Source organism: Panicum virgatum, chromosome 3K, assembly GCF_016808335.1.
Source record: "Panicum virgatum strain AP13 chromosome 3K, P.virgatum_v5, whole genome shotgun sequence".
Classification (NCBI taxonomy): Eukaryota; Viridiplantae; Streptophyta; class Magnoliopsida; order Poales; family Poaceae; genus Panicum; species Panicum virgatum.
This window is the reverse complement of record NC_053138.1, coordinates 35,707,617-35,734,916: the sequence shown is the minus strand read 5'-3', so window position 1 is coordinate 35,734,916 and position 27,300 is coordinate 35,707,617. Positions and strand designations below refer to the sequence as shown.

The following is a 27,300-nucleotide window of genomic DNA, read 5'->3' as shown; positions in this document are numbered from 1 at the left end:
CCCGGGGTCGCACGCTCAGCTTTTGATGAGGACATGATACCTTCGGATATAACCGTTAATTATAAGTCGAGTTCATTCCTATTTTTACATAGTGATTTTTGGTACAACTCACTTGGTTCCACATGTATGTATCACTATTTGCTTGTAGATACAAATGTGCCTCAAAGTGCAAATCCATCAAAGTTGAAGTTTCAGTTCGTCGGCGTCCAGACATTGCTTCATTGTAACGATCGGCGTCCAGACATTGCTTCATTGTAACGAGCATAACTACTTCATCTGGAATGCGATTGAGGTCAATAAGCACTTGATGGAAAACTTATTTGATAAGCTTTCTAATGGGTCTAGTTTAACCTCTAGATTACGCTGGGAATGTCTCAAAACCATCAGGACAAGCCATCGCAATTTCTACCAGGAACTACATCATCGTCATAGGCTTGATATTCACCCTTGGGATCCTGGCCCAAGTTGGAGCATGCCCCAAGGAGATGAAGAACACCTTAAGGAAGCCCTTGGACGTCCTCCACCTTGGCCACCTCCTTAGGAGGCCAGTAAAGGCGTCCAAGTCGAGTTGGAGGCCCAATCCATGTTAAGTTCGAATCTGCCTCGGAGTCCAGGAGCAGCATGCACTAAACCAGACGCCCAGATTGCATACGGGCTCGGTTTTGGACATTTATTCAGCATTACTATATTTTCTAAATTATGTTCCACATACATACACATATTATTGCCTTCCCAAGCTCCACATATCTCTCTAGTTTCTGCAAGAATTTGAGCTTTGCAATCGTTGTACCACTCTCTCGAGGTAAGAACCAGCCGCCAGTTGTCCATCCTTTGCTTTGCGACGGTAAGAACCTTGTAAGAGCTTTGTAAGACGCTTCCTTTTGTTGATTTGAGAGTTTCCACTATCAACTTTCATAGTAGTTGATAGGGATAATCCTTTGTTGTCCTTTCTCCTATTACTAATCTTTTGCAGGACAACATGAGTAATGTATCCCAACAAGTGTTCAATTTACAAATGGAGAGTGCAGAGAAAAATCAGTGCAACAATTTATTCCAGACTTACTTTGTTGTGGGACTCGACGTTGCCGTGTCATCATTGATCATAATAGCAGACATAACATTGCAAGCTTGGAGTTGGTCGAGAAGCTTGGCTTGACCACACAACCACACCCATGTCCGTACTATATCCAATTGGTAAATTCTTGCGACAATATAATGGTTGATAAAATTGCACGCATTGATTTTTTTTGTTAGTACTTATATGGATAGTGCAGAATTTGACATAATACCTATGCAACCATGTCATTTGTTGTTTGGTCAACCTTGGAATGATATAAACAATGTTTTGCATAATAATATTGCCAATAAATGCTCTTTCAAATTCAATGGCACCAAAATTATTCTTAAGGGTATGAATGCTACTAAAATTTTAGAAGCTGATCTTGAAAGGGCTTAGAGAAGAAAGAGTGAACCGTTTAGGACAGAATGGGCTGTTTCAAATGTTGCAACACATTCATCTAAATCTGAGTTGTTATATGATAAATTTTTCTTGCCTCTTGTTGAAACTAACATCTTGCAACCTATACATAAAGAAGAGGACAACAATGTGTATGTGACAAAGAAAGAACAGGTAATTGTCTCAGGTAAGGGCTCTCTTGATGTGCTGAATTTGTCCACCAATGATGTTAATAAAGCTATACTAGAACGATCTATTGATTTTCCTTTGTCAAATTATGAATGTTTTATTGATCTTTGTGATAAAGAAGAGTTACATGATAGTGCTATGATTATTCCCATGTCACAACTTGTGAAGGAAAGTGATTCTTTTGTTTTTGACCGAAATACTTATGCTGAAAATAAAAAAAATTGCTTACTTATGTTCATCATACCCACCTTTCTTAAGGCCCTTCCTACTTGGCTTACTTGGGTACATTGCTTGTCAACTACTCATGCTGTTTTTTTTTACAAAGTGAGAAGCCTTTGAGAAAAGTTGAAAGGAAATGGGGATTTAAGGGAACTTGATGCCCGAAATATTCAAATTGATTGAGTTCAATAAACCATTAACAAGTAACAATCCTAATAGGAAAATTTCTATTTAACCCCCCAATGTATCAACGGTGGATCACATCACCCCTTGAACTACAAAACCGGATTTCTAACCCCCTCACCTTTGCAAAACCAGAATTTAACTCCTTAAGGTGGTTTTGCAGCCTCGTTTTGCTACAACAACACAATTTTGTCTTTTTCTTTTTCTCATTTATTTTAGTTGAACCTTTAAAATTGTAGTAAATCACAAAAAAATCTTGAAATAGAAATTCTATTTTTTTGGACTCCACTGAGTAGATCTACACAGTGAACATATAATTTAGTATGTTTTAGTATAAATTTTTTGCTGTAGTTTTAGATCTATGCTTTTCTATAAATAATTGGAATAATTCATATATGCAGCTTCTACATTCCAATTGTGGTGAAATTTTCATGGTGGGTTAATTATAGTATGTTTGAATTGCAGTTAAAATTTGATTCACATTGGATCATGCATGACTTAGTTATAGATAAAACATAGATTTTACCAGCATAAACCTAAGTAAATCTATAACTATGTTATAAGCGATTGAATGAGAGACTGAAATTTTACTACAGTTCAAATATACTATAATTAGCCCATCATAAAAATTTCACCACAATTGGACCATTAGAAACTGCATCTATGAATTATTTTGATTAATTTCAGAAAAACATAGATCTAAAATTACAGAAAACATTTTGTAGTAAAGCATATTATACTATATGTTCACCGTGTAGATTTACTCATGTGGATTCCAACAAAATTGGATTTTCTATTTTATGTTTTTTCTATAATTTACTATGATTTTTTAAAGATTCAACGGAAACAAATAAAAAAGATAAAAGACAAAACCACGCCACTGCAGCAAAACCGGGATGCAAAACCACCTTGGGTGTTAAATGTCGGGTTTTGCAAAGGTAAGGGGGTTAGAAATCCACTTTTGTAATTCAGGAGGTGATGTGATCCACCGTTAATACGTTGGGGGGCTATATAAACATTTTCCAGTGCTCCTAATATGAGATGGTATAGAGTGTAGACAGGGGATATTGTAAATTTGTTATGTATCCAACAATAATACTCCCTTTATTTGTTCAAAATAGAAGTCATATGTACTAAAATATAATTTAGGGTTAGTTGGATCCATGCCACTCCAATTTCTTGAAATTGGATCTCATGTTGAAAATCACGCCATTGAGTGGCATGATTTTCAACATGACACCCAATTTCACGGAGTTGTGGTGGCATGAATCGAATTTTCCCTATAATTTATGATGAATCTAATGATACTTATTTGGTGTCATATATGTTGACAGTCTTCTCTCTATATTTGGTCAAACTTATAAAACTTTATACTTTAGGGTAAAACAAGAATTGCATTCTTTTTTGGATAGAGAGAATAATTTATAAGAAATCGATAATTATCAAAAGTCTAGCTTTCACGCCGAGCTAGTACGTCAGTATGTCCAATGGTCTGAATCGCTGAAGTCCAGCTTTCACGCCTAGTACCTGCCCGACATATCCAATATTCTGAATGGAGTGAGTATGTCCAGTATTCTAAGAGGTGGTAAAAAAGAGCTATATGCCCATATAATACTAGCTAGTATTAGCCTCCAGAGTCCAGACCATGCACACGTATACTATTCCTTCCTTATGTTTACACAATTCTTAGGGCTTGTTTACATGCACTGCGTAAAATTTTTGAAAAAAAATCTTTTTATATTTGAAGTATTAAACATAGACTAATCACAAAACTAATTACAAAACTCGTCTGTAAGCTACGAGACAAATTTATTACGACTAATTAATCTATCATTAGCACATGTTTACTGTACACTACAAGAAAATGGCTCATTCGTTCGCGGCATTTAGTGCCGGGCACATTTTGGTCCGGTACTAACATTGCCCCGGGGTCATTTTAGTACCGGGCCAAAATTTAAATGTCCCTTAAGCCATTTTAGTACCGGCCCAAGACATCGGCCGGTACTAAATGTCGTTCTTTAGTACTGGCCGGTGTCTGGGCCGGTACTAAAATGGCGCGACCATTTAGTACCGGCCCAAGACACCGGCCGGTACTAAAAGACGACATTTAGTACCGGCCGGTGTCTTGAGCCGGTACTAAATGGCTCTCTACGGGTTACTTCAAATAGAATGCATCTTCTAGCCAGTCACATCTGGTGCATAGGTGGAATGATAAGGAAGCTACGCGCGAGCCTGGAGGTCATGGGTTCGAATCCTCGTGACCGCGCACGCGCATTTACGCGTGAAAAATTTGCGTGACTTGTGGCTTGCGACGATGCGTGTGCGGGCCTCCCGGGTGTTCGTCATTTTTTTATTTATTTTTTGGGTGGAAAACCATTTAGTACCGGTCTGTATTACCGACCGGTACTAAACTTTCACTTTAGTACCGGCCAGTCGGTACGGTCAGCCGCCTGGTACTAAAGGGGGTTGCTGACCGGTACTAATATTGATTTTTCTAGCAGTGGTAGCAATTATTGTAGCGATTTAGTGCTAATCATGGCATAATTAGGCTCATTAGATTCGTCTCGTAATTCACAAGCAAACTATATAATTAGTCTTTTATTTCGTCTAGATTTAATACTCCATGCATGTGCCGCATCTAAAGCAGACCTTATTATCTTCCGGATTTATTGGATGTGATAGTTTTAGAATTTTAAATTTTGCATCTAAAGCAGACCTTATTATCTTCCGGAGATAATTTTTGGCGAGTTGTTGACGTGCATCCAGGCGCGCCGCTGACGGGTTCCCTACATGCTACAGTTTCGTCTGTAGCGAATATACTAGTCAGATGCAGACACCGTCTCAGTTACCTGTACTGGCTATTCTGTACCTTCTTGTACAGTACAGTGGCGTACAGAGAACACTGTAGCACAACATTCTACTGTAGTACGCAATACACAATCCTTCGTCAGACCCTTCACCCTTTGTTGCGTAGCATCCGGCTACTTCCAAATGTTCCGTAGCAACCTTTCGATGTGCCCTGCTAATCCTTCCCTCTTGTGTGAGACTCGAGAGAGAAAACTGATGAAGGGGCACAACAAGTCAAGCATCAGCCGGCACCGGAATGCGTGCTTTGGTCGATCAGCTTGTCGTAGCTTCCTGCGCTGTCCTGATCAGGGTTAAAAAAACCGGCCGGAACCGGTCCGGTTACCGCGGTTACCGGTCTAACCGGCCCGGACCGGTTCCGGTTCCGGCCGGTTTTAAACCGGCCCAAATTCAAATTTTAAATTTGAATTCTAAAAAATGGAAAAATCTCAAAAATTTCCTAAAAATACTTCAAGGTGCAACGAATCTAATGGTGTCAAATTTTCTCAAAAATTCGTTCATTTAGTATAGTTTGCAGGGAGTTGAAGTTAAATCAAAAAAGAAAAAGAAAAAATGGGCCGGCCCATTAAGACCCACCAGGCAAACCGGTCAAACCGGCCGGTAAACCGGTAAAACCGGCCGGTAAACCGGTCAAACCGGCCGGTAAACCGGTTGCACGGGAGCTTTTGAATTTGGATTCGAATTCAAACCGGTCAAACCGACCGGTAAACCGGTAAAACCGGCCGGTAAACCGGTCAAACCGGCCGGTAAACCGGTCGGAACCGGTTGCACGGGAGTTTTTGAATTTATTTGAATTTGGATTTGAATTCAACCGGTTTTCACCGGTTACCGGTCCAACCGGTCCGGTAAACCGGAATCGGTGGCCGGCGGTTTGGGTTAACCGGTCGGGATAAAAAACCCTGGTCCTGATCGACCTAGCCAAGCCCACAGTTAACGCCTACGCTTCGGCATCCTGCACAGCCGGGCCCCTTTCAACTTTGAAAGCAGCGCGACCCAGAGAACAAACCAACATGAAATATCACCACCACACCATCATCATCATCAGCTAGCGTAGAGCTTTTTTATTTTTTAATCCTTTTTAATCTAAACTAATAAAAATAACCCAGCCGCAACTATAATTTCAACAACTAGCCCTTTTGATCACGCCATAGTCTTTGGCGTGACCGACTGGTCAGACACGCCACATGCATTGGCGTGGCTGTCGTGCCACGCTGGCCTCATGGCCGAGGAGCACCTGACGTGGTAGAGGCTCAGTCACGCCAAATGCATTGGCGTGACTCAGCCCATTCAAGTTCCCATCTCTCGTCCTCCAGTTTGTCTTCCTTTCTCGCATAGTCGCCCGAGCTCCCTCCCATGGTGCCACCCGTCGGTGTTTTACCGCCAAGCCTACCAAGGGAGTTCCCCAAGGTAGTTGATTGTAGGCAGGAAGTCGCCGAGATCTAGAACTTACATAAGGACACAAGACACAAATTTAGACAGGTTCGGGCCGCTAGAATAGCGTAATACTCTACGTCCTGTGTGGTGGTTTGGTATATTGCGCCATGCGCTGGTATGTTTGGCTCTGTTGAACTTATGTTTTGGAGAGGTCTCTGCCCGCCCTTATATAATCCGGAGGGACAGAGTTACATGAAAAGTCGTAGCCGAGTACTAGCAGAGTCCTACTCTAATAGGGTCGGGTAGTTTCCTTGTCTGTCGACTAGTCCTACTTCTGTACGAGTAGTTACTAGAGGACAAGGTAAATGCCATGCTCTATCTGTTATTCTAGAACATTCTACGACCATAAACAATATCACCATCGACTACTTCAACTACTCGGCTCGACTCCAGTTTGCGCCATTGACTACTTCGACTACTCGCCGGCATACCATCGACTACTTTGACTACTCGTTTCGACTAGAAAACTAGTCGAGAGTCGGCCTCGCATCATCAATTCTGACTAGTCGGCTTGAATCAAGCTAAGTCACTTATACCTTTTTCGACTTGTTTTTCACAAGATCGACTACTTTTTTGGAGTACTCCTCTCGACCGGAGTTACGCTCGGGGGCTACATCATAATCGACATTTTTGTGCGCAACCCTGTAAGGAAAATGGCCTCATTAGGCCATTGTTTGTGATTTTGGTGGTTGAGTGACAACACAATCAATGGGACTAACAAGTTTGTTAAATGAATCTACCTAGGTCCCAAGAATGAAGTAAAAAGCACTAACAAAGCAAAACACAAAGAAAGAACTCAAATAAACGCTCAATTGGACGAATTCTGAAGAAAACAGTAGCACCGGTTTAACCGATGACAGGGCACCAGTTAAACCTGCAGCCAGCGTTAGGCCGATGCTGGGTCATCGGGGCAATTGGACGCGCAATGCTGAGCCAAGTGAAGAAAACTCAAGAGGCACCGGTTAAATCGACGGCGTGCTAAAGGGCATCGGTGCAATCACCATACTATTGCCCAGAGAGCATGTTAAGCATGCAGGAGTCATGCCTTCAGCACCGGTTAAACCGATACACCATTGAAGCAAGCATCTGTGTAATGACACAAGCCCGCACAGTGTGTCAGTTTTCCAACAGCTACTATTTGTACCCAGAGGCACCAGTTTAACCAATGGTGTTAAGGTATGCATCGGTGCAATCAACGTACTATTACTCAGAGATGATGTTTTGATGGAAATAAAACATCCTTCATCACCGGTTGAACCGGCTATGCATCGGTGCAAAATATCGGTTTAACCGGTGGTAGCTGAGTCAGCAGCAGAGCACGTCGGAAGGTCAACGGCTAGTTTCGGCCTGTGAGTGACCGGTTGAACTGATGGTTTGACACCCGATGAACCGATGCTGGTGCAGAAAGTGGACAATGGCTAGTAACGGCTCCTTTGAGTTGCAGGGCTATATATATGCCTCACCCCGGGTCATTTGAAGTTGCTGGAGTTGAAGAAGACCCTATACACATTGAAGAACATCTCCAAGCCAACCAAAGTAGATGTGGACTAGGGTTCCCGATCTTCCGAAAGGTTCGATAAACGTCGATTTGGTGGAGTCGTGACACAACTCGATCCGGTTTTCGAATAACACGTTCCGAACCCCGCAATCGCAGCACCACGTCTCCTCAGGTTATCGACCGGCGGATGCACGGTCGACCTCGCCAAGAAGGCTAATCCCTGCCTACGAATCGAAGAACACAAACAAGAACAAGGAAGAATGCAAACCGAATTGCTGATGTTCGATTAATCTCACGACTTGGGGTCTCACAAATCGATGAACGGCGAAACTGTTCTTGACAGCTTAATCTAAGCAAAACCCAAACCCTAACGAAGGTGTGGCAGCTGCTAATAAGGTCTCTAGGGTCGAGCAAGACCCTCTGGACGCGCCCCTAATGGGCTCAATGACAACACATGACCCAAAGACCAAAAGACGGCGTCGCAGCACCGGAACAGATTCTGGACGTCAAATTGTTTGGACGATTTTTGTCGACCCCCCATGAATTTGGACCTAGGACCAGTGCCATTGGAAGCATCTTGAAATTATATTTCCAACCATATAAAGAACGCCCAAATCTGACTCTGTATGCAACCTGCGCGTCTGTCTTAGCGCGCGCTGCTCTTGGACTCCGAAGCAGACTCGAACTCGGCTTGGATTGGGCCTCCAACTCGGTTTGGACGCCCTTGCTGGCCCCCTCCACCTCCTAGCTCTTCTCCAAGCATCTCCTGGTCCTCTCCATGGTTCCTAATCACAATATAATCATTGGGTAGCATTCTATCCTCGAAATCATGAAAGGAAGTACTTAGGAACGAGCTCACCTCTAAATTTAATTGTCGGGCGCGGGCTCTAGTGATTGGACCTTGAATGTCCAGCAGAGTAGTGTTGTGTGCATCTGAAGGAGTGATGTACTCATCAAAAGTGCTTAGTGATCAAATCTTTAGGCTTAGCACAAGCTTTGTGAGTTTTAGTGCTAGGATTAGCTCTGAAGAGAGTGAGAGTGCAAGGTATTGAGCCTTGTGTGCTGGTTCTAGAGTGGTCCACTATTGTATCTTGGTGCGCCGGCCTCCTTGGAGTCTTGGTGGCTCGCCGGCATGTCCTCGACCCTCCGGCTTAGTGTGGAGCGGCGACAATGGCTTTGTGCGGGATCAAAGTGACCGTGGTGACTTGACATAGCCTTGGTGGCGAAGTCAAGAAGAGTCCTGGAAGAGACTTGATTATCGGGAAGCAATTCTCTTAGTGAGTGCTTCAATAACGTGGAGTAGGAGTGGCTTAGTGCCTAACCGAACCATGGGATAAATCTTGCGTCAAGAGTTTGCTTCCTCTCATCCCTATTTAAGCTTCCGCATTTTATATTGCAACTTGTGTGCCTTTACTATTTTAGAGTAGATCAAGCTAGGATTGGCTATAGCTTGCATAACTCTTTGTGATGAGGGTTTCATACTAGAAGAACCATAGTTGCACATTTAGATAGCATGTTTTAGTTTATGTTTTGTGCAAACTAGTTAGAGCCATAGGTTAGATTTTTAGATTGCCTAATTCACCCCCTCCCCCTTTTAGGCTAAGAGCACCCAATAATTTCAATTGGTATTAGAGCTGGGACTCACTTTCTTTCACACAAAAAACTCAATTCCATTGGCAATTTGTGTATACCGGTTCATAGGATCGGTTAGGCTTCACCGCCTAGTGAGTTAGATCTTTGGGGAAGGGTTGAATGCTTTAGATATGGCTTCACAATTCGATGGGAAAGGGTTGAATATTTTACCTTGTAATTTTCCTAAAAGGTTCAGAGAAAGCATAAGAAGAAGAATAATGAAAAGAAGGAGAAAAAGTCCAAGCTTGAACCTCGTGCTTTTCTTGAAGAACGGGTGGGTGGTGATGAAGACCCAAGCACAATCCCAAGTGATGAGTCTATCAAGAGCACCACCACCCGCACCAACAAGGGAGCTTTATCATCATCCAACATGTGCCACATGGCCAAAGGTATGGATAGCAATGTAAGTGATGATGACTCTAATTCTCCTTTATTTGAAGATTTTCTTGACTTAATCCATGAGCAACAAAGAGTCATGAAAAGATAAACTAAAGAAATCAAACAACTTAATGCTCTTAATGATCCTAATGCTTCCCTTGCTACAAATTATGAAGATTTGTTATGCAAATTCAAATTGCTTAGCACGGAGCATAAAAAACTCAAGTTAAAAATTGAGAGCATTAATGAAACTAATGACTCTTTGGAAATGAAGAAATCTATCTCTTGTGTAATCCCTATCTCTAAGGTAAATGTTTCAACTTCTTGCATTGATTTAATTGATGAATCTTGCTCTAGCCCTTGCAATGAGAAATACTGTGAGAATGTTGTTGAAGAATCATGTGATGATCTCATTGCCAAGGAGAATGATGAACTCAAACAAGAAGTAGAAAGGCTCATGAAAGACTTGGCAAGATTGAAGGGCAAGAGCATTGTCCAACCTTCTCAAGATAACCGTAAAGACATGGTGAAGAGGCTTGATAAGGGGTCCACCGTGACATGCTTCAAGTGCCACCAAGAAGGCCACAAGTTCAATAAGTGCCCTCAACAAAAGAAGACACTTCCGGATGAAAAGAACAAGAAGAAGCTAACAATCAAGAGTTTTCTCATCTACACCAAGCCCAACTGGAGGAACAAAAGCAATAGCACCTCCTATGTGAATAAGAAGAAGACCAATGGCAAGGTGGTTGCTCATAAGGTTGGGAAGAAGGAAAGGAGTTGGAACCGCTCCATTTGGGTACCCAAGGAAATCATAACAAACATGAAGGGGCCTCAAATGGTGTGGGTTCCAAAGGAGACTTAAAGCCCAAGAACGGCTTCGGGGGATTTGGAGGCTTGGCTAACAAGAAGATGAGATGATTAAAGCTAAAGAAGCTAAGCTCACAACTTGGACATTTGTTGCCCAAGTCTCCCATAAGGTAATGGAAGCTAGATTTCAATTCAAGCATCATGTAGCTCCATTGCTTTTGTTAGGTTGTTTGCATACATTGCATCTCCTAGTGTTATATATGGTGCGTTGTTTGTGTCATGATTTAACACATGAGCAACCTACATGGTTTGATAAGTGTGTAGAAAGTTACACGTGGTTACCTTTCATGGTACATAGAATTCATGAGGTATGTGTTTTATTTGTGTATCATGAACACAAGCTATATGGTAAACTTTCTATTGTTGTCAAAAATATTGTGCATATATTTGCTTGGTGATTCAGATACTAAATGCACACATTTAGGGGGAGTTCATCCTATGGTTTGTGATTTTGAGACTAACATGTTTGCAAGTTTATCTTTTGTAGTCTCAACGGAGTTAACACTCTATTGAACTTAAATGCTCATATCTAAGTTCATAGGCTATGTGCTCATACATTTGCTCATCTTGGTGTACCAAGTGCTCTTCATGCAAGATCTTTCAATTGGCTTCATTCAAGTCATTTTCAATTGGTACAATCAAGGTAACAAAAGATCCTCCAGACGTATGCAACGTTCTAAACTCTTTCAATTGATATCATTGTCAATTCTTTATTTTTTTAGAGATACCTCCGTGCATGATATGTTCTAAGCTTTCTTGTCCTAACATCTAGTTGTGTACGTGATTTTCACATTATCATTTTGTGCACATACTTTGTGAAAAGCTTAGCTCATGTCACGCTAGTTCTATGATTTTGTAATCCACCTTAGTGAATTTTCAATTGGTATGTTCATTGATATCATACAAATTGGATCATGATTCATAGAACTAACTCCCTAGGCTAATAACTTTTCCTTTGATTTATGCTTGCTTTGATTGTGTTGTCATCAATCACCAAAAAGGGGGAGATTGCAAGGAAAATGGCCCCATTAGGCCATTGTTTCTGATTTTGTTGGTTGAGTGACAACGCAATGAATGAGACTAACGAGTTTGTCAACTGAATCTACCTAAGTCCCAAGAATGAAGTAAAAATCTCAAGCAAAGCAAAACACGAAGAAAGAACTCAAAGAAATGCTCAATTGGACGAGTTCTGCAGAAAACAGCAGCACCGGTTTAACCGATGACAGAGCACCGGTTAAACCGGCAGCTAGCCTTAGACGGACACTGGGTCATCGGGGAAATTGGACGCGCAATGCTGAGCCAAGTCAAGAAAACTCAAGAGGCACTGTTTAAACTGACGTCGCGCTAAAGAGCATCGGTGCAATCACCGTACTATTGCCCAGACAGCTTGTCAAGCGTGCAGGAGTCATGCCCTCAGCACCGGTTAAATCAGTACACCATCGAAGCAAGCATCGGTTCAATGACACAAGCCTGCATAGTGTGTCAGTTCTCCAATGGCTACTATTTGGACTTAGAGGCACTAGTTTAACCGATGGTGTCAAGGTATGCATCGGTGCAATGAACGTACTATTACTCAGAGACAATGTTTTGATGGAAATAAAACATCCATCATCACCAGATGAACTGATGCTGGCACAGAAAGTGGACAACGGATAGTAACGGCTCCTTTCAGTTGGAGGGCTATATATATGCCGCACCACGGGTCATTTGAAGTTGCTGGAGTTGAGGGAGACCCTATACACATTGAAGAACATCTCCAAGCCAACTAAAGTGCTTAGTGATCAAATCCTTAGGCTTAGCACAAGCTTTGTTAGTGTTAGTGCTAGGATTAGCTCTTAAGAGAGTGAGAGTGCAAGGTATTGAGCATTGTGTGCTGGTTCTAGAGTGGTCCACTATTGTATCTTGGTGCACCGGCCCCCTTGGAGTCTTGGTGGCTCGCTGGCACGTCCTCGATCCTCCGGCTTGGTGTGGAGTGGCGACGACGACTTTGTGCGGGGAACGTGGGGACCTCCATCCTTTGTGGAGAATCTCCTTAGTGGAAAGCGGGATCAAGGTGACCGTGGTGACTTGACATAGCCTTGGTGGCGAAGTCAAGAAGAGTCCCGGAAGAGACTTGATTACCGGAAAGCAATACTCTTAGTGAGTGCTTCAACAACGTGAAGTAGGAGTGGCTTAGTGCCTAACCGAACCACGGGATAAATCTCGCGTCAAGAGTTTGCTTTCTCTCATCCCTATTTAAGCTTCCGCATTTCATATTGAGACTTGTGTGCCTTTACTATTTTAGGGTAGATCAAGCTAGGATTGGCTATAGCTTGCATAACTCTTTGGGATGAGGGTTTCACATTAGAAGAACCATAGCTGCACATTTAGATAACATGTTTTAGGTTAAGTTTTGTGCAAACTAGTTGGGGCCATAGGTTAGATTTTTAGATTGCCTAATTCACCCCCACCCCTGTTAGGCAAAGAGCACCTGATAAGTTTCAAACCCTCACTTTTGCCGACTATTTTTTCCGCAACCCACACTCTCATCGACTGCTTTGTGCGCGTTGCGCATCTTATTTGTCGCCTTGCCGACTTCTTTTCTGTTTTCGTTGTCTACTCTCAACGGTTGCTAAAGTACTCGAGGAGCACACGCATTAAGTCGTGAAACCTAGACTCTTCTGTACGCCTATGTTTCTTCGCGTGCATGCGGCCACATCCCTATGCTATGGGCTACGACTATCAAGGATCAGGTGTGTAAACGTAATAGGCTAACTGCTCAGAGAAATTACGTGGCCTAGCAAGAACAAGACACAAAAAACATTTCACATGTATTTTTATAATGCTGGGTTTTACTCCCAATTTTTCACATGCATTCTACAAAGCTGGGATTTGCACCCAACTCGATATCATGTATACCATTTTTACAACATATTTCTATATTTGTCTAACAGGAGATCGGACCTGGAGCATGCTGCTAGGTAAGGTGTGCTCCCGAGAGCTGCCTAACTTGGCTATCACTTTGTCGGCACAAAGAAATTGGCGTGATTTCTACGGCTCGCCTAGCTTCCCAGGCTGAGGGGACTGGACTCTGTAAAACTACTCGATGCTGCTTCATATGAAGATTGGAGGCAAGAAAAATTCTACACCATACCGCCTTGCTAGGTACAACGCTATCCGTGCTATGTACTCCCTGTACTACGCCCGCTATGTTGTGGAGGATGGCCGAAGGTTGATGAAGAATTTGATGTGTGGGGGCCACATGTCAGCGATGAGAGAAGCAGCAGGGATGTTTTGGGACATACGGAAGATATGTATGCTTATAGTAGTCTGACAGTGAGCCTAGATATACAGAAGACATAGAAAATAACAAGAATCAGGTAGATGAATTATAATGGGAAGTTTTAGAATAGATGAATTGTAATGGTAGATATCAGAACTTTAAAATTAAAATTTTGCTGATGGATGTTGCTTGATGGATTTATTGATGATGCGAATGCATGCAATGCAACAAGCAGATCTTCACGAACGGAAGGTACCGGAGCATAGAGCACCATGCCGTGATCAATGCGGAGAGCGCGCACCTGTCCGTTGCAGCATTCCACTCACCGAACATCCATGCCACGATTGGCCCTCTTCTGACAATGACAGACTAGGAGCCGGAGGTGCCCATGTACAAGACGGTGGGCTACCTGAGCTTCATGAGGCTCTTCTTCTCCGCCAAGCCAGAGGGCAAGAGCTTCTTGCAACGGATGAAGCTCGATCTTGACACAGCCAGCAACAGTACCTGCACCTGAGTACTGCCGCAATTTCTTCTTCTCTGTCGCATTGATTTGCTTGCTAGAAACACATGTCGTCATTGCATTGGGTCTGTCTCTGTAGTCAACATTACATGTTGTGCACATGATGAATAACAATTAATCAATCTGCTCACCAGATAAGTGATTATTTGGTGAATAACAGAGTCAACAAGTTTTGACTTTTATACCCCTGCTTGCAGGGAGAGTGCTTCTCTTTGCATGAACAACAATCACCAAGTTTCGACTTTTATATGTTGTCAATCTAATATGAATACAAATGTGGATTTAATACCAGTGCACACTACCACTGCAGCGATTCCTCCTCGGCCACACAGTAGATTAACACAACCAGATATAAAATGCCTCAGGAAATAGGCGCATATATCGATCAATTTCCCCCTTGATTGCAGCTTTCTGAACACGCAGCCAAAAGACCTCGCTCGATACACTGCCAATGAAAATTAGGTGCCAACAAGAGAAATAATAACTGACCACTATACATCAACTTCTGTATATGCAAATTCTAAGATGCATCATTTTTCATTTGGCAATTTGATAAGAACGGAATATTTCTAGTGAGATACCACCTCCAATCTCACAAATAAGTTGTTTTCTTTGGTTATCCAAAGTGAACTATTCTAAACTTAAATTACAAAGTCTTCCTATGTGTTGAGTTCTGATATTTAAAAATGGCATGAGTGGACATTTGTTATTTGTAGGTACCTGAAGAAGATAACTGTGAAGCCAATCCAACGTTTGAGGAAAAGAATTTGCTGAGATGTCAACAATGGTCAATCCCTTTGCAAGATTTTTTTATATAAAAAAGCTCAGAAATACACACTCTAACATTAGACAAAATACATCAGATGATAACATAACAATCGAATATATACTATACCCTGTTGATCAAGGAAAACTTACCTGTGGCTCAAAAGAACAAAGGTAGTCCTGAATAAGATTAAGGTTGTTTATAAGTTTTCTATGATCCTGTAACATCAGAAAATAGCATAACAGTCAGATACTACTTGCATGAGGTAAAAAACTTGAAGGTAGGCCAACAAATTCACCACTTATTAGGAATAATTGTACCACACATCAACCTATTATCACATACAGTTATCCCCATAGGAGGACTCATACAACTTCAAGGTGCAACCTTGCGAGTGTTGGGTATTTTAGCATCACGAATAAATCCACAAGCGCACGGATACCATTGTAGCTTTCACCTCAGAGTATTCCAAGGGTTATCGAATCCACAGGGAACGTGTGTGCACTAACTCCTATTCTAGTCGGTCCAAGGACACACCAAGATAGGTTGAGGGGAAGAGAGGATTCCTAAGATAGTGCTACTGCTGAGTTAAAGGTCGATCTCTCGGGCACAATACTCGCTTCGGGCACCGGCTTACAACTGGTCTGCCAGTTGACTCCAGCCAATAGCTCTACGCTATATCCGAATGTGGAGGATTATGAAGGACCAATAGGGCTGTCACCACCTACGGCCTACCTCTACTAAATCGTGGGATATAAGGCAAACGAAGGATAACCTAGACACCACGCCTACGCTACTAATTACTACTGCAGTCTAACTACGTATGGCGCCCCGTAGCAAACTACAACACTCTGTACGAATACAGAGCGACGAACCCGCGAGTAAGAGGACTGATCTCACTCAACTACAAGCACTACTAGCATCTACTATACCAAGTAAAATACTAGAGATAGGAACCACGAATACTTACTAAATACCAAAGAATGTAGCAGCATCCGTAGAGGTACAAGCTAGGAGCAGAGAGCCGACACCCCGGCACTTCTCCCGAACTACTCCCTCACTCTCGTAGAGATACAACAATGGAGAAGAGCGCCGAAGACCGGCACCCTCCTCAGTACCTTACCCTCTCCCTACTCTAAGACACTTCTAAACCAAGAGAAGGCTTGAGAGAGCACTTGGTGGATGTGAACTCCAACTTGGTGGTGTGTCCTCATTTGGAACCTCTCCCTTCGTATATATAGTAGGAGGGAGCCACGGGCAGCACGACGTCCTTCAGCAGCTAATCCTCCAAGAACCGACCTAGGGGACCTATGAGGAGGCGACACATGGCTTGGATGAGGCGGTGGGGCCCACGGGCTAGGTCGGCCGACCTGTAGGTCGGTCGGCCTGCCCGAGGCTCCAACCGCCCCCAGCTTCGTCCAGCATGGGCTTGTTTTGATCCAAATGAGCCTCCTTGTCCTAACCCCATGGGTCTTGGCCTATCCTAAACTGGTTTGCTTGGGTGCATGGGCTTGTTTTGATCCAAATGAGCCTGACTCGTGTTCTCTGATTGGTTGCGCATTTTGCCTTGATCTGTGGAGTGTGTTTCCCTGCTCATGAAGTGTTTTTTCACCCTTATTTCACCTGCATACAAATAATTACCAACACTTGTGGAAATGGTCAGTAATAAAACCCTACCACTATGTTAATGTTTGCATTTCATGTGTTTATGCAAGAGTTGACGGCCTAGATTTGGTACTTAAGAGCTGTCAACAGCGAGACAGGTGGACACCAATCGTGAAGTATCTTCCATGTAGTACCCCTCTATGAGTAAGCTAGGTGACTGAGACATCATACAAGCATTGCAGATAAATAACCACTGGCAGCATAGTTGTATGATATTAGCTGTCAGGCAAGTACCACCATTCACCATGCAATATTTCCTCCCATGGAAAACAACTATATTTTATGTCAAGTACAATTTCTTTTCAGCATATAGACTGCACAAAAAATTCAAAGAAATAACAGTTTACCAATTGTATGTGTACCAAAGCTTTCACAGAGGCATACAACAAAGTGCAACAGATGCAGAGAATGACAAATCGGCCAGAGACAGCCGATCGCGCACATACAACAATATAGAAGTTATGAATGTGTAACTTAAATGAAGCCACTCGATAATACTTGAAACAAATCTAAATTGGCTTTATAATATTTTGATGATATCACAAAATTTTACAACCGATGTCACTTGTTTGAAAACAGATAAATCTGATAAAAGCAAAAACAATAGGAAAAACCTATAAATCTAGCAAATATCGATAAATCGTGAACTAATCTAGATGAGACAGCAGTATTACGCCCGGAAGTCAAAACCTAGATATAATTCGATAACATTTTAATAAATCTAGATGAAGCAACAACGATACGTCGGTTGATGAAAGCTTAGATTTACTCGGTAAATGAAAACTCACCAGCAAATCACGTCGCTCGAATATGAGGCGTCCTTGATCGGCTCGAAAGAACTCGCGGAAAGCAAAAATAGCAAAGTCGCCGACAAAGAAAGTAAATTGCGAGAGAATTGTAAAGCTTTGTTTATTGAATGTGTATCCACCTTTTTAGGTCCCGTTCAATTGCTATTTATACCCTAAACCAACAAGTCCTAGCCGATTACGGCAAACACATATCTTGGCAAAAAAGAAAAAGATTTCCTAAATAATACAAACCAAATCAAAACCAAACCACCGGAATCTTGATCAAATCTAGAATATTCTTTTGGTCCATCGGCAACAGCACTATCGGCCGACTCCCATACCATGCACACTAGCACCTTCCAAATCGGCAACTCCCTTTGTACCCCACCGTTTATCAAATTTGGAACAGTCTCCCGGCCCATCGGTAGCGGCTTCATCGGCCGGTTTCCACATCATGCATGCTGGCTTCATCCAAATCGGCAATCCTTCTCCACTTCATCATTTAATTTGATACGTGTGAAAAAAATGGCATCAACACATGCCTCCCAGTTTCGGAGTAATATATCCTTTTACTTAGAAATTTACTTCAATCATGATTGCCTTTCTGAACCAATGCATGAAACAGCATTCAAATCAGCCCTCGTACCTTGTGCAAGTGGCACATCAAATCTCCATTATGCCCTTCCAGGTAAACACTATAAATATTCCGTTCTACTATTCATTTTCTTCTCTGCCGGCACCCATTCTACAACACCTCTTCCCTTCTCCCTCTCCCAAGAACACATCTGCTCCATCGTCCTCGAGGTCTCAAGCGGTACATCCCCTCTGGAATCAAGAACTCTTCTTCTTCTTCCGGTATCCAGGACTCGCGTTCCCCCAACAATGGCTTCCCTCTCCGAAATCCCCGGGGTATGATGTTCCCCTCCATTTGTTACTTTCTGCCATTTCTGTACTCGTGCTCATTACGCCATTGTTCTTCTTTTTTCTAGAGTCTTAGGAACAATATAGTTATTCCAATGGCCGACTAACCCAGCATGGTCTGCGTAGGACCCATGGGTGATCCGGACCCAACCGATTGGATCAATCTAGAAACCAATAGGATACCCTTCAAGACTGCCAACATGAATCTAGATTGGTCACAAACTTTCAGATCCTGGCCAAATCCCACTCCCGGATGGAGGAATTGGTTCTGCCGCATGTCCTCACTACACCAAACCCATTGGGATGCATATGATATAGGGCAGTGCATTACCTTATCATTACCAGAGATGATCAGGAACGAGCCGATGCTAGTATCGGCCTCCTATTTTTGGCCAGATGCCTTGAATGCTTTCCTCTTCGGTCATGGGCCGATGACACCAACCTCGCTAGATATTATAATGCTCATTAGTCTCAATATCTCCGCATCCGACCGATCCTACAATCTCCTCTCCAAGACAGATTTTAAACTTGACACCAAGAATATTGGAGGCTGGAAAGGCTATATAGGAAAATACTCCAAATCTGGACCCGCAGATCTTAAAGAGCATCCTGCTTTCCTAAATATGTGGCTTGAGAAGTATATTTTCTGCGGCAAAACCGTCGGCCCAACATCCAACACCCTAAAGATGGTAAAAACCCTTGCAGCCGACAACCATATCCCACTTGGGAAGCATCTTCTTGGTTCAGTGTATCATCTGCTTCATCAAGTGTCAATCATACTCTGAGCCGATCAGCCAATCGGCAACCTTGGAGGACCCTGGTGGTTCATTCAGTTATGGCTGAACATATACATGCACAAGACCATGGGCCTAAAGTTGAGACAAATGTCCTTCCCGTCAGAGAATTATGCAGAAGGACAGTCGATTCAGATCCGCCGATCTACTTCTTTTGGAGAAACAGCGGCAATGATAACCAGCGGCACTTTCGGAGTGATTGACTTCTTCAGATGCTTTTACAATGGTTTTGCTGATGAATCCATCATTTGGTTTTCTTACCATGATGATAATCATGACTTTGAAAACCCAGTAAAGCTTCAGCTTGACAATTGGAGAGGCGATGAATATGCAACCAACAGTCTACGAGAAGCTGTTGCTCCAAGGATTCTGCCCACCAACTTCACACTAGGGCAAGGCAAACCTAGTTATGAATTTTATTATCCATCGGCAGCAGCACAACAATTGGGATTTGGCCAAGTGCCGATCCACCCTTTCTTTGCCGATAAAGTCAAAGCAAGGGAAGTTGTCAAGAGCACTCTAGCTTATGACCGCTTGAAAAACCTGGAGCCCGATGCGAGCACCATCGATCTGAGCAGCTGGAAAATTGCTCCCTTCACATCGATCCCTTTCAAACACTGGTGGTCAGAATGGCAGGACCATCTCTTCTTCTTGTCGGCGAGCAGTTACTGCAAAAACCTTAATGCCGATTACCAAGAGCCTAAAAATGAGGTATGTGTCTCTTTAACTTTTTAGCAATTAATCCCATTCTTTCCTTAACTAATTTTGAAAACTATTTGACAGGCTCCCAGTGTACCCCCTCCAACAATGAGCAAGAGTAGCCGATTGATTGCATATGCTCCCCATCGGAGAACTCTCTCATCGGCCATAATGCCCCATCCTTGGACGATATCCTGGCCGGGAGAAAACACAAGCCTTCCAGTACCAAAGTGGTGATGCGTAAGTCGCTTGCTCAAGGTTCCTCAAGCCAGCAAGCCCTTCAATCGGCAACACCATCATCGGCGCAGGTCGCCGATACATTGATTGTAGATGTTCCGGACACCCCACTAGGTAATTAACTTATCTTTTTAATTCTTGCACCAGAATAGTTCAGTATTTCTATTTCTGATTCTAATCGCATTATAGCTAGAGAACCCGCTGAAAATATACCCATTGGAGATCGGACAGGAAGATCAGATTCCCAAGATGAATCATCACTGTCCTCTCCTTCTGCTCAAGTAATCTCATCCTGACATCACCCCCTTTTTCGTACTGCCTTTTAGATGGCTAACATTTACCAACCATTTTTCAGATCAGGACATTATCCCCAGCACTAAAGAAGGCAAGAATTGCTCCATCTTCTCAGGTAAAATATCCTGAACTCTCGCCTTGTAAGTCATTATTCGATTCTGACAACCATTTTTATGGTGTTACTATTAAGCATATGCTAGCTGGGACTTCCAGTCAATCAACCCCTCCACATGGGACTTCTGATGCTGGGGTAGCCACTTCCCTGCAGATGGTCATGCTTCTCTCCCCTCCTGGCTCCAATTTCGACGAGATTAACTTGAAGCAGGTAAAAATTTTCTTTCAGCCGATTTCATAATTTAAAAATTTCATCGGCTAACCTTACTTTTCTCTCAGGCACAAGATTCTCCAGACAACATGTTTTCCTTTCAGATTGCGGCTGCCTTGCAAGAAGAAGAGCCATCATCGGCTGAATCAGCGGTACTGCCAGAAGGCGTCAGGATCAAGCTCCAGGAAATCCTCTCTTTTCTGAACCATAATATTGGCCAATTGGTTCGAGATGCCGAGCCGATTCGTGCTGTTCTGAAGTCTTTGGAAGGCCAGCTCCCTAAGCCGATCGAAGAAGCACTAATTCCTGCGGCATTCATCGACAGCCACCAGGTACAAGTTCTCAGGGCTCAGAAGTGTCTCACCGATTGTCTCCAACAAAAACAAATTGCCAAGCAGAGAGATGATCTCAAAGGTCTGGTGAATTCCACCTGTGAAGAGATTGACTCGCTGAATAGTGCTCAGGCCAATCTGCAAAAGACTAAAGGCGAGCTAGAGGCCAAACGGGATCATCTTCTTTAAGAGCTCAACCGAGTCAACTAGGATATCGATGCTGTGGATAACGAACTCTCTCAAATTCTATTGGCCCTTGAGAAGCTTAAAGCAGAGAAACAAGAAAAAGCCCACTGAGCCTACCAGCTTCACAAGAACATTTAGTCGATTCCTGGCTCCGCCGACGATGATAACAGAGCAACCAGGAAGCTGATGAAATTCGCTTGCGTGCGATAAATGTGATCCAAGACTCATTGGGGTCACTGTAATAGATCTGCACATTTAGCTCTGTGATGCAAACACTTTAGCTCCACCGTGATGTATGCTTGTGATGTGAACTCCTCTAGCTTCATGCATACTGTGTCACCAACAATATTTTGCTGTATATATGCAAGTATCAGCTTTGCTAAACTTTCTTGTTTGTGTTTTTACTGCTCTAAGGGCGATGCATGTCGCATCAGCTATATACTAACCGATGCATTCGAAGCACAATCGGCCATATTGTATCGGCTATGATTCACAACTCAACCGATGTTTTTACTAATCGGCTATGCGTCCACCCAGATACTAGGGTAGTACCTCTTTAAATATTTCCCATTAAGGGCTCTGGAAAATTGTTCTCCTTCTAGCGTCTCTAGAATATAAGCATTACCAGGAACACATCGATTTATTTTGTACGGCCCCTCCCAAGTTGGCGACCATTTGCCGAATTTTAAATCCTTAGACCCTATCAGCAGAATAAATTTCCACACCAAGTCTCCTTGGGCAAAATTCTTAACTTTCACCTTTTTATCATACCATCTACCTACTCTAGCTTTATTTGCTTCAACATTTACGAGGGCATTTAACCGATGGCTAGCTAAATCTTCCAATCCATCTTTCATCAGAGCTGAGTATTCATCGGCTGTCAGCTGATCTTGAAATGTTACTCATCTAGAGCCGATTTTTAATTCCCAAGGAAGAACCGCTTCATGCCCATACACCAACTGATATGAAGACACCTTGGTAGCACCATGACAAGCCATCCGATATGGCCATAGAGATTCGTTAAGCGTAGTGTGCCATCGCCTTGACTGTTCATCTATCTTCCTTTTGATTATCTTGATAATTCCTTTGTTAGACGCTTCTGCCTGACTATTAGCTTGAGCATAATATGGAGAAGAATTTAACAATTTAATTCCCATACTAACAGCAAATTCTTCAAATTCCCCAGATGTGAACATAGTTCCTTGATCGGTTGTAATGTTTTGAGGAATACTGAACCGATAAATAATATGTTCTTTGACAAATTCCACCATATCTCTAGATGTCACATTCTTCAGGGGAATCGCTTCAACCCATTTTGTGAAATAATCTGTTGCCACTAATATGAACTTATGATTTTTGCTAGATGGCGGATATATTTGACCGATCAAATCAATTCCCCATCCTCTAAATGGCCACGGCTTGATTTTAGGATTCATAGCCGACGCTGGAGCCCTTTGCACATTACCAAATTTCTGACACTCTTCGCAACCTTTATAATATGTAAAACAATCCTCTATCATCGTCGGCCAAAAATACCCGTTTCTTTTAATTACCCACTTCATCTTAAAGAAGATTGATGAGATCCACAAACGCCTTCATGTATTTCACCCATCAACACTTCAGAATCTTCTTTACTAAGGCATTTCAGCAACACTCCATCAATCGTCCGATAATATAATTCCCCTTCAAGCAACACATATTTAGATGCTTGGAATCTTATCCTCCGATTCACCTTTTTGATGGAATCTTTCAGATAATCGGTGATTTCTCTCCTCCAGTCATTGACCACTAACTCTAGAGCAAGTACACTTTCTATGGGCCGATACCCACAAGCATGCTGTTCCAACCGATTTGCATCACTATTATAAAATTTGGGAACATGCTCGATGGTTACCTTTTTAAACTCCCTCAACAATTGGAGACATTCTTCATGATAAATGCGTAGAATATCATCTTTGCACTCATATTCTTCAATTAATTCATTAATCACAAGCATAGAGTCCCCAAATATTTCCACTGCATCGTCCTTGATCTCTCTAAGCAATTAAATTCCCTTGGGAATTGCCCGATACTCAGCTTGATTATTAGTAGCAGAAGCCTCAATCGGAAACGAGAATTCGAAAGTTGCCCACCGAGGTGAAACCAACACTATGCCGATGCCAGATCCAACTCTACATGATGAACCATCAAAGAACAAAGTCCAAGGGACAAGATCCACAACATTTAGCTCTGGTCCACAATGTTGAACAACAAAATCGGCCATGACCTGCCCTTTAACCGCTTTAGTCGATTCTTATTTTAAGTCAAACTTCGATAAAGCCAGAATCCACTTACCAATTCTCCCATTTAGTATCGACAACAACAACATATATCTAATCACATCGCCTTTGCTTACCACGACGCACTCAGCCGATAACAAATAATGTCTAAGCTTGGTACATGAAAAATATAAGCAAAGACATAATCTTTCGACAGGAGAATACCTTGTTTTGGCATCCAACAATCTCCTGCTCACAAAATATATGACTCGCTCTTTTCCTTCAAACTCCTGAATAAGGCCGATATGATAGCACGCTCATTAGCCGATAAATATTATTTAAATGGCTTGTACTTTTGGGGGGGGGGGGAACTAGCACATGAGAGATGTCAAATAATGTTTAATCCCTTCCAAGGCTTCCTGTTGCTCCTTCTCCCATATAAATTCCTGATCGGCCTTCAACTTCAACAATGAACTGAACGGCTGAATTCTTTCGGACAGATTAGATATAAATCTTCGGATAAAATTAATTTTGCCGATCAATGATTGAAGTTCAACCTTAGTCGTTGGGGCTTCCACTTTATCAATTGCTACAATTGTTTTCTGACTAATTTCAATCCCTCTTTCGTGGACCATAAAACCCAAAAACTGACCGGCCGATACATCAAAAGCACACTTGTTTGGATTCATTTTTAAACCATGCTTCCTTGTGCGCTTTAAAGTCCTGCGCAAATCGGCTAGGTGTTCTCGGTGCCCCTTTGGCTTCACCACGATATCATCAATGTAAATCTCCACAATCTTGCCGATGAGTTCATGAAAAATATAATTCATGGCTCTTTGATACGTGGCACCAGCATTCTTCAGCCCAAAAGTCATCACAATCCACTCGAACAAGCCGACATGCCCAGGGCATCTAAATGCTATTTTATGGATGTCTTCTTCAACCATGAATATTTGATTATACCCTGCATTGCCATCCATAAAACTAATCACCTTGTGCCTTGCAGCAACATATACTAACGTATCGGCTACTGGCATTTTATAACCATCCATCGACGTGGCTTTAGTAAGGTTCTTGAAATCAATGCAGACACGCAATTTCCCATTTTTCTTATGCACAGGAACCTCATTAGATATCCATTCAGCATATCTACACTGTCGAATAAACTTAGCCTCTATTAAACATGTGATCTCGGCCTTTATATCTGGCAAGACTTTAGGATTACAGCGCCTTGCGCCCTGCTGATATGGCCGATATCCCGGTTTTATAGGTAAACGATGCTCAACAATAGATCGATCCAAACTAGGCATCTCATAATACTCCCAAGCAAAACAATCTTTATATTCTTTTAACAACTTCTTCAATTCACGTTTATACTCAAGATCTAAACTAGCACTAATAAATGTCGGCCTTGGCCTATCACCATCTCTAATGTCAATTTCCTCTAATATATCGGCCGACGTAAACCCGTGTCCCAGCTTCCCTTCATTTTCATGGGACTCATCCATCAGGACTCTTCTAAAGAACCGACTGCTTGGATCGGTGTCAGCTCGTAATCGGCCACCTTTAAGAAATCCTTCTCCCACGCTTGACCGGAAAAATATCTTACTCTTTCATAACTCCATGTATGGGCTTCGCCGATGCTATACTGAATGACGAATCGGCAGAGACTATCTCAACAGTATCATCGATCCATTGTATGAGGCATTGATGCATGGTGGACGGAATGCAACAGTTGACATGAATCCAATCTCGTCCCAATAGTAAGCTATATGAACCCTTGCCATTAATAACAAAGAAAGTAGTAGGAAGGGTCTTACTGCCGATTGTCAAGTCAACGCATAATGCTCCCAACGCTAGAGATACCACTCCTTCGAAGTCTTTGAGCATCATATCCATCTTTGTCAAATCATCACTACTCTTCCCATGCTTGCGCAGCATCACGTACGGCATTATGTTCACTGCTGCACCTCCATCCACTAGCATCTTTGTAACTGGCTTGCCATCGACAAACCCTTTGAGGAATAAAGCTTTAAGATGTTGGCACTTGTTATCTTTTGGCTTCTCGAATGTGGCCAGCACAGGTTCCAATGCCAACTGGGCCATCGCTTCCTCCAACCTGACCCCTCATCATCATCATCAATTGGAGCCATAAATTCCCTTGGCATCATGAAGACCATGTTGACGGACACAACCGATGAGCCAGGGTCCTGTCTATCATCGGCTCTGGGCTTGACACGCCAGACTTGTGACTTGACTCCTTTATTGTTAAGAGCCTATTTCTGTCCTTCTTCCAATATTTCTGACTGGCGTAACTTCTGAACACGTCTTTTCTTTGACTTAGTCAAACCTGTAGGGCACCACTGAGGTTGACTGTTGACGCTCCTTAGCGCCCCCGATTTATATACCGCAAGAGCACGGTTTCGTGTAGCTTTTCCCTTAGAGTATTCCCCCAAGGTTTATCAATCCACGGAACCAAAGAGACAAGAAACAATCTACTAGCATAGAGATTCCTTTGTGTTGAGATGGTGAAAACGAATCTAATCTACTAAAAACGACAAACACCGAAGGTATCAAGAGAAAGTTAGAGATAACCAATCTAGATCACCTAGATCATGCATATGTTGTAATTCCAGCTAGATGAAGTGAAGTAAGGTAGATGTGAATCTCAATGAAAAGCCTCTTTAAACCCAAAATCTCCAATCCGATCCCTCGATACTCCGCCTACTCTGTGGAGACGGCCTGTCACGACGCCCCCCTTTTGAACAAAATACCCTGAAGCAAGTCGAACCCCCTTTGGTAGTTCCGCCATGAACCTCTAGCCACCATGACTACAAGATCATGCTAAGTGATCTATCTCGATAATAGATCTAGGATGAAGCAAACCCAAAGAAAAGAACAAAATCGAAAGAGAGAACTTGGTCGCTAAACATTCGGAATCACAAATAACTTCACCATGAATGATTGTACATCACAAGATCACAACCGGGGCCCTACCTTGATCTTGATGATCCTAGCTCCAGAACTCCAATGTGGTCTTCCTTGCAAGGTTCCCACATCGGCTAGGGCGAACCCTAGACAACTAGCACGACCCTCGGCTCTCCGAGAGGTGTCCCTCTATCTTCTCTGCTCCTTGGCGTCATCTCCCGAATTGGTGAACCTTGGGGAGGGGTCTTTAAATAGCCTCAGGGAACCCTAGGTCAAAGGGGAGATCGAACCGACCTGAAAAAGGGCCGGGCCGGCCGGCCCAATGGGCCTAGGCCGGCCGGCCTGGCTCTTTCCTTCGCCGTCTCGTGTTCATCTTTCTCCCCAAGTCTCCTGGAATCTTCTAGAGTTTATGTCTTTCACGATTGCACCCCATTAGACATCGTTATCTTCGAGATTTCTTCGAGGAAAAGGATAGGATGGAAAATCCTTCCTTAAATATCTCTTTGCTTTGCTTAGCCCCGAAGTATCTTGATCTTATCTTGTGGGCTTTGTCCTTTGGGCTTCATTGGAGGGTGGATGTGCATGAACGGGCCTCTAATCATCA

General features: G+C 42.8%; 1 protein-coding gene and 1 pseudogene across 1 annotated transcript; one reads left to right on the top strand and one right to left on the bottom strand.

Annotated features, from left to right (window-relative positions):
- Positions 1-27,300, bottom strand: part of LOC120700880 — a 146,231-nt pseudogene that overhangs the window by 12,070 nt on the left and 106,861 nt on the right.
- Positions 20,653-21,844, top strand: LOC120699099. Its single transcript, XM_039982967.1, has 2 exons — positions 20,653-20,992; positions 21,061-21,844. The coding sequence occupies exons 1-2, from the start codon at positions 20,861-20,863 to the stop codon at positions 21,511-21,513; spliced, it is 585 nt and encodes a 194-aa protein (XP_039838901.1). The 5' UTR covers positions 20,653-20,860; the 3' UTR covers positions 21,514-21,844.

Bases quoted from the DNA above. Each gene is read 5' to 3' on its own strand.
- LOC120699099 (XM_039982967.1), top strand. From the start codon at position 20,861: ATGCTAGCTGGGACTTCCAGTCAATCAACCCCTCCACATGGGACTTCT. The intron at 20,993-21,060 runs GTAAAAATTTTC...CTTTTCTCTCAG, and splicing joins ACGAGATTAACTTGAAGCAG to GCACAAGATTCTCCAGACAA.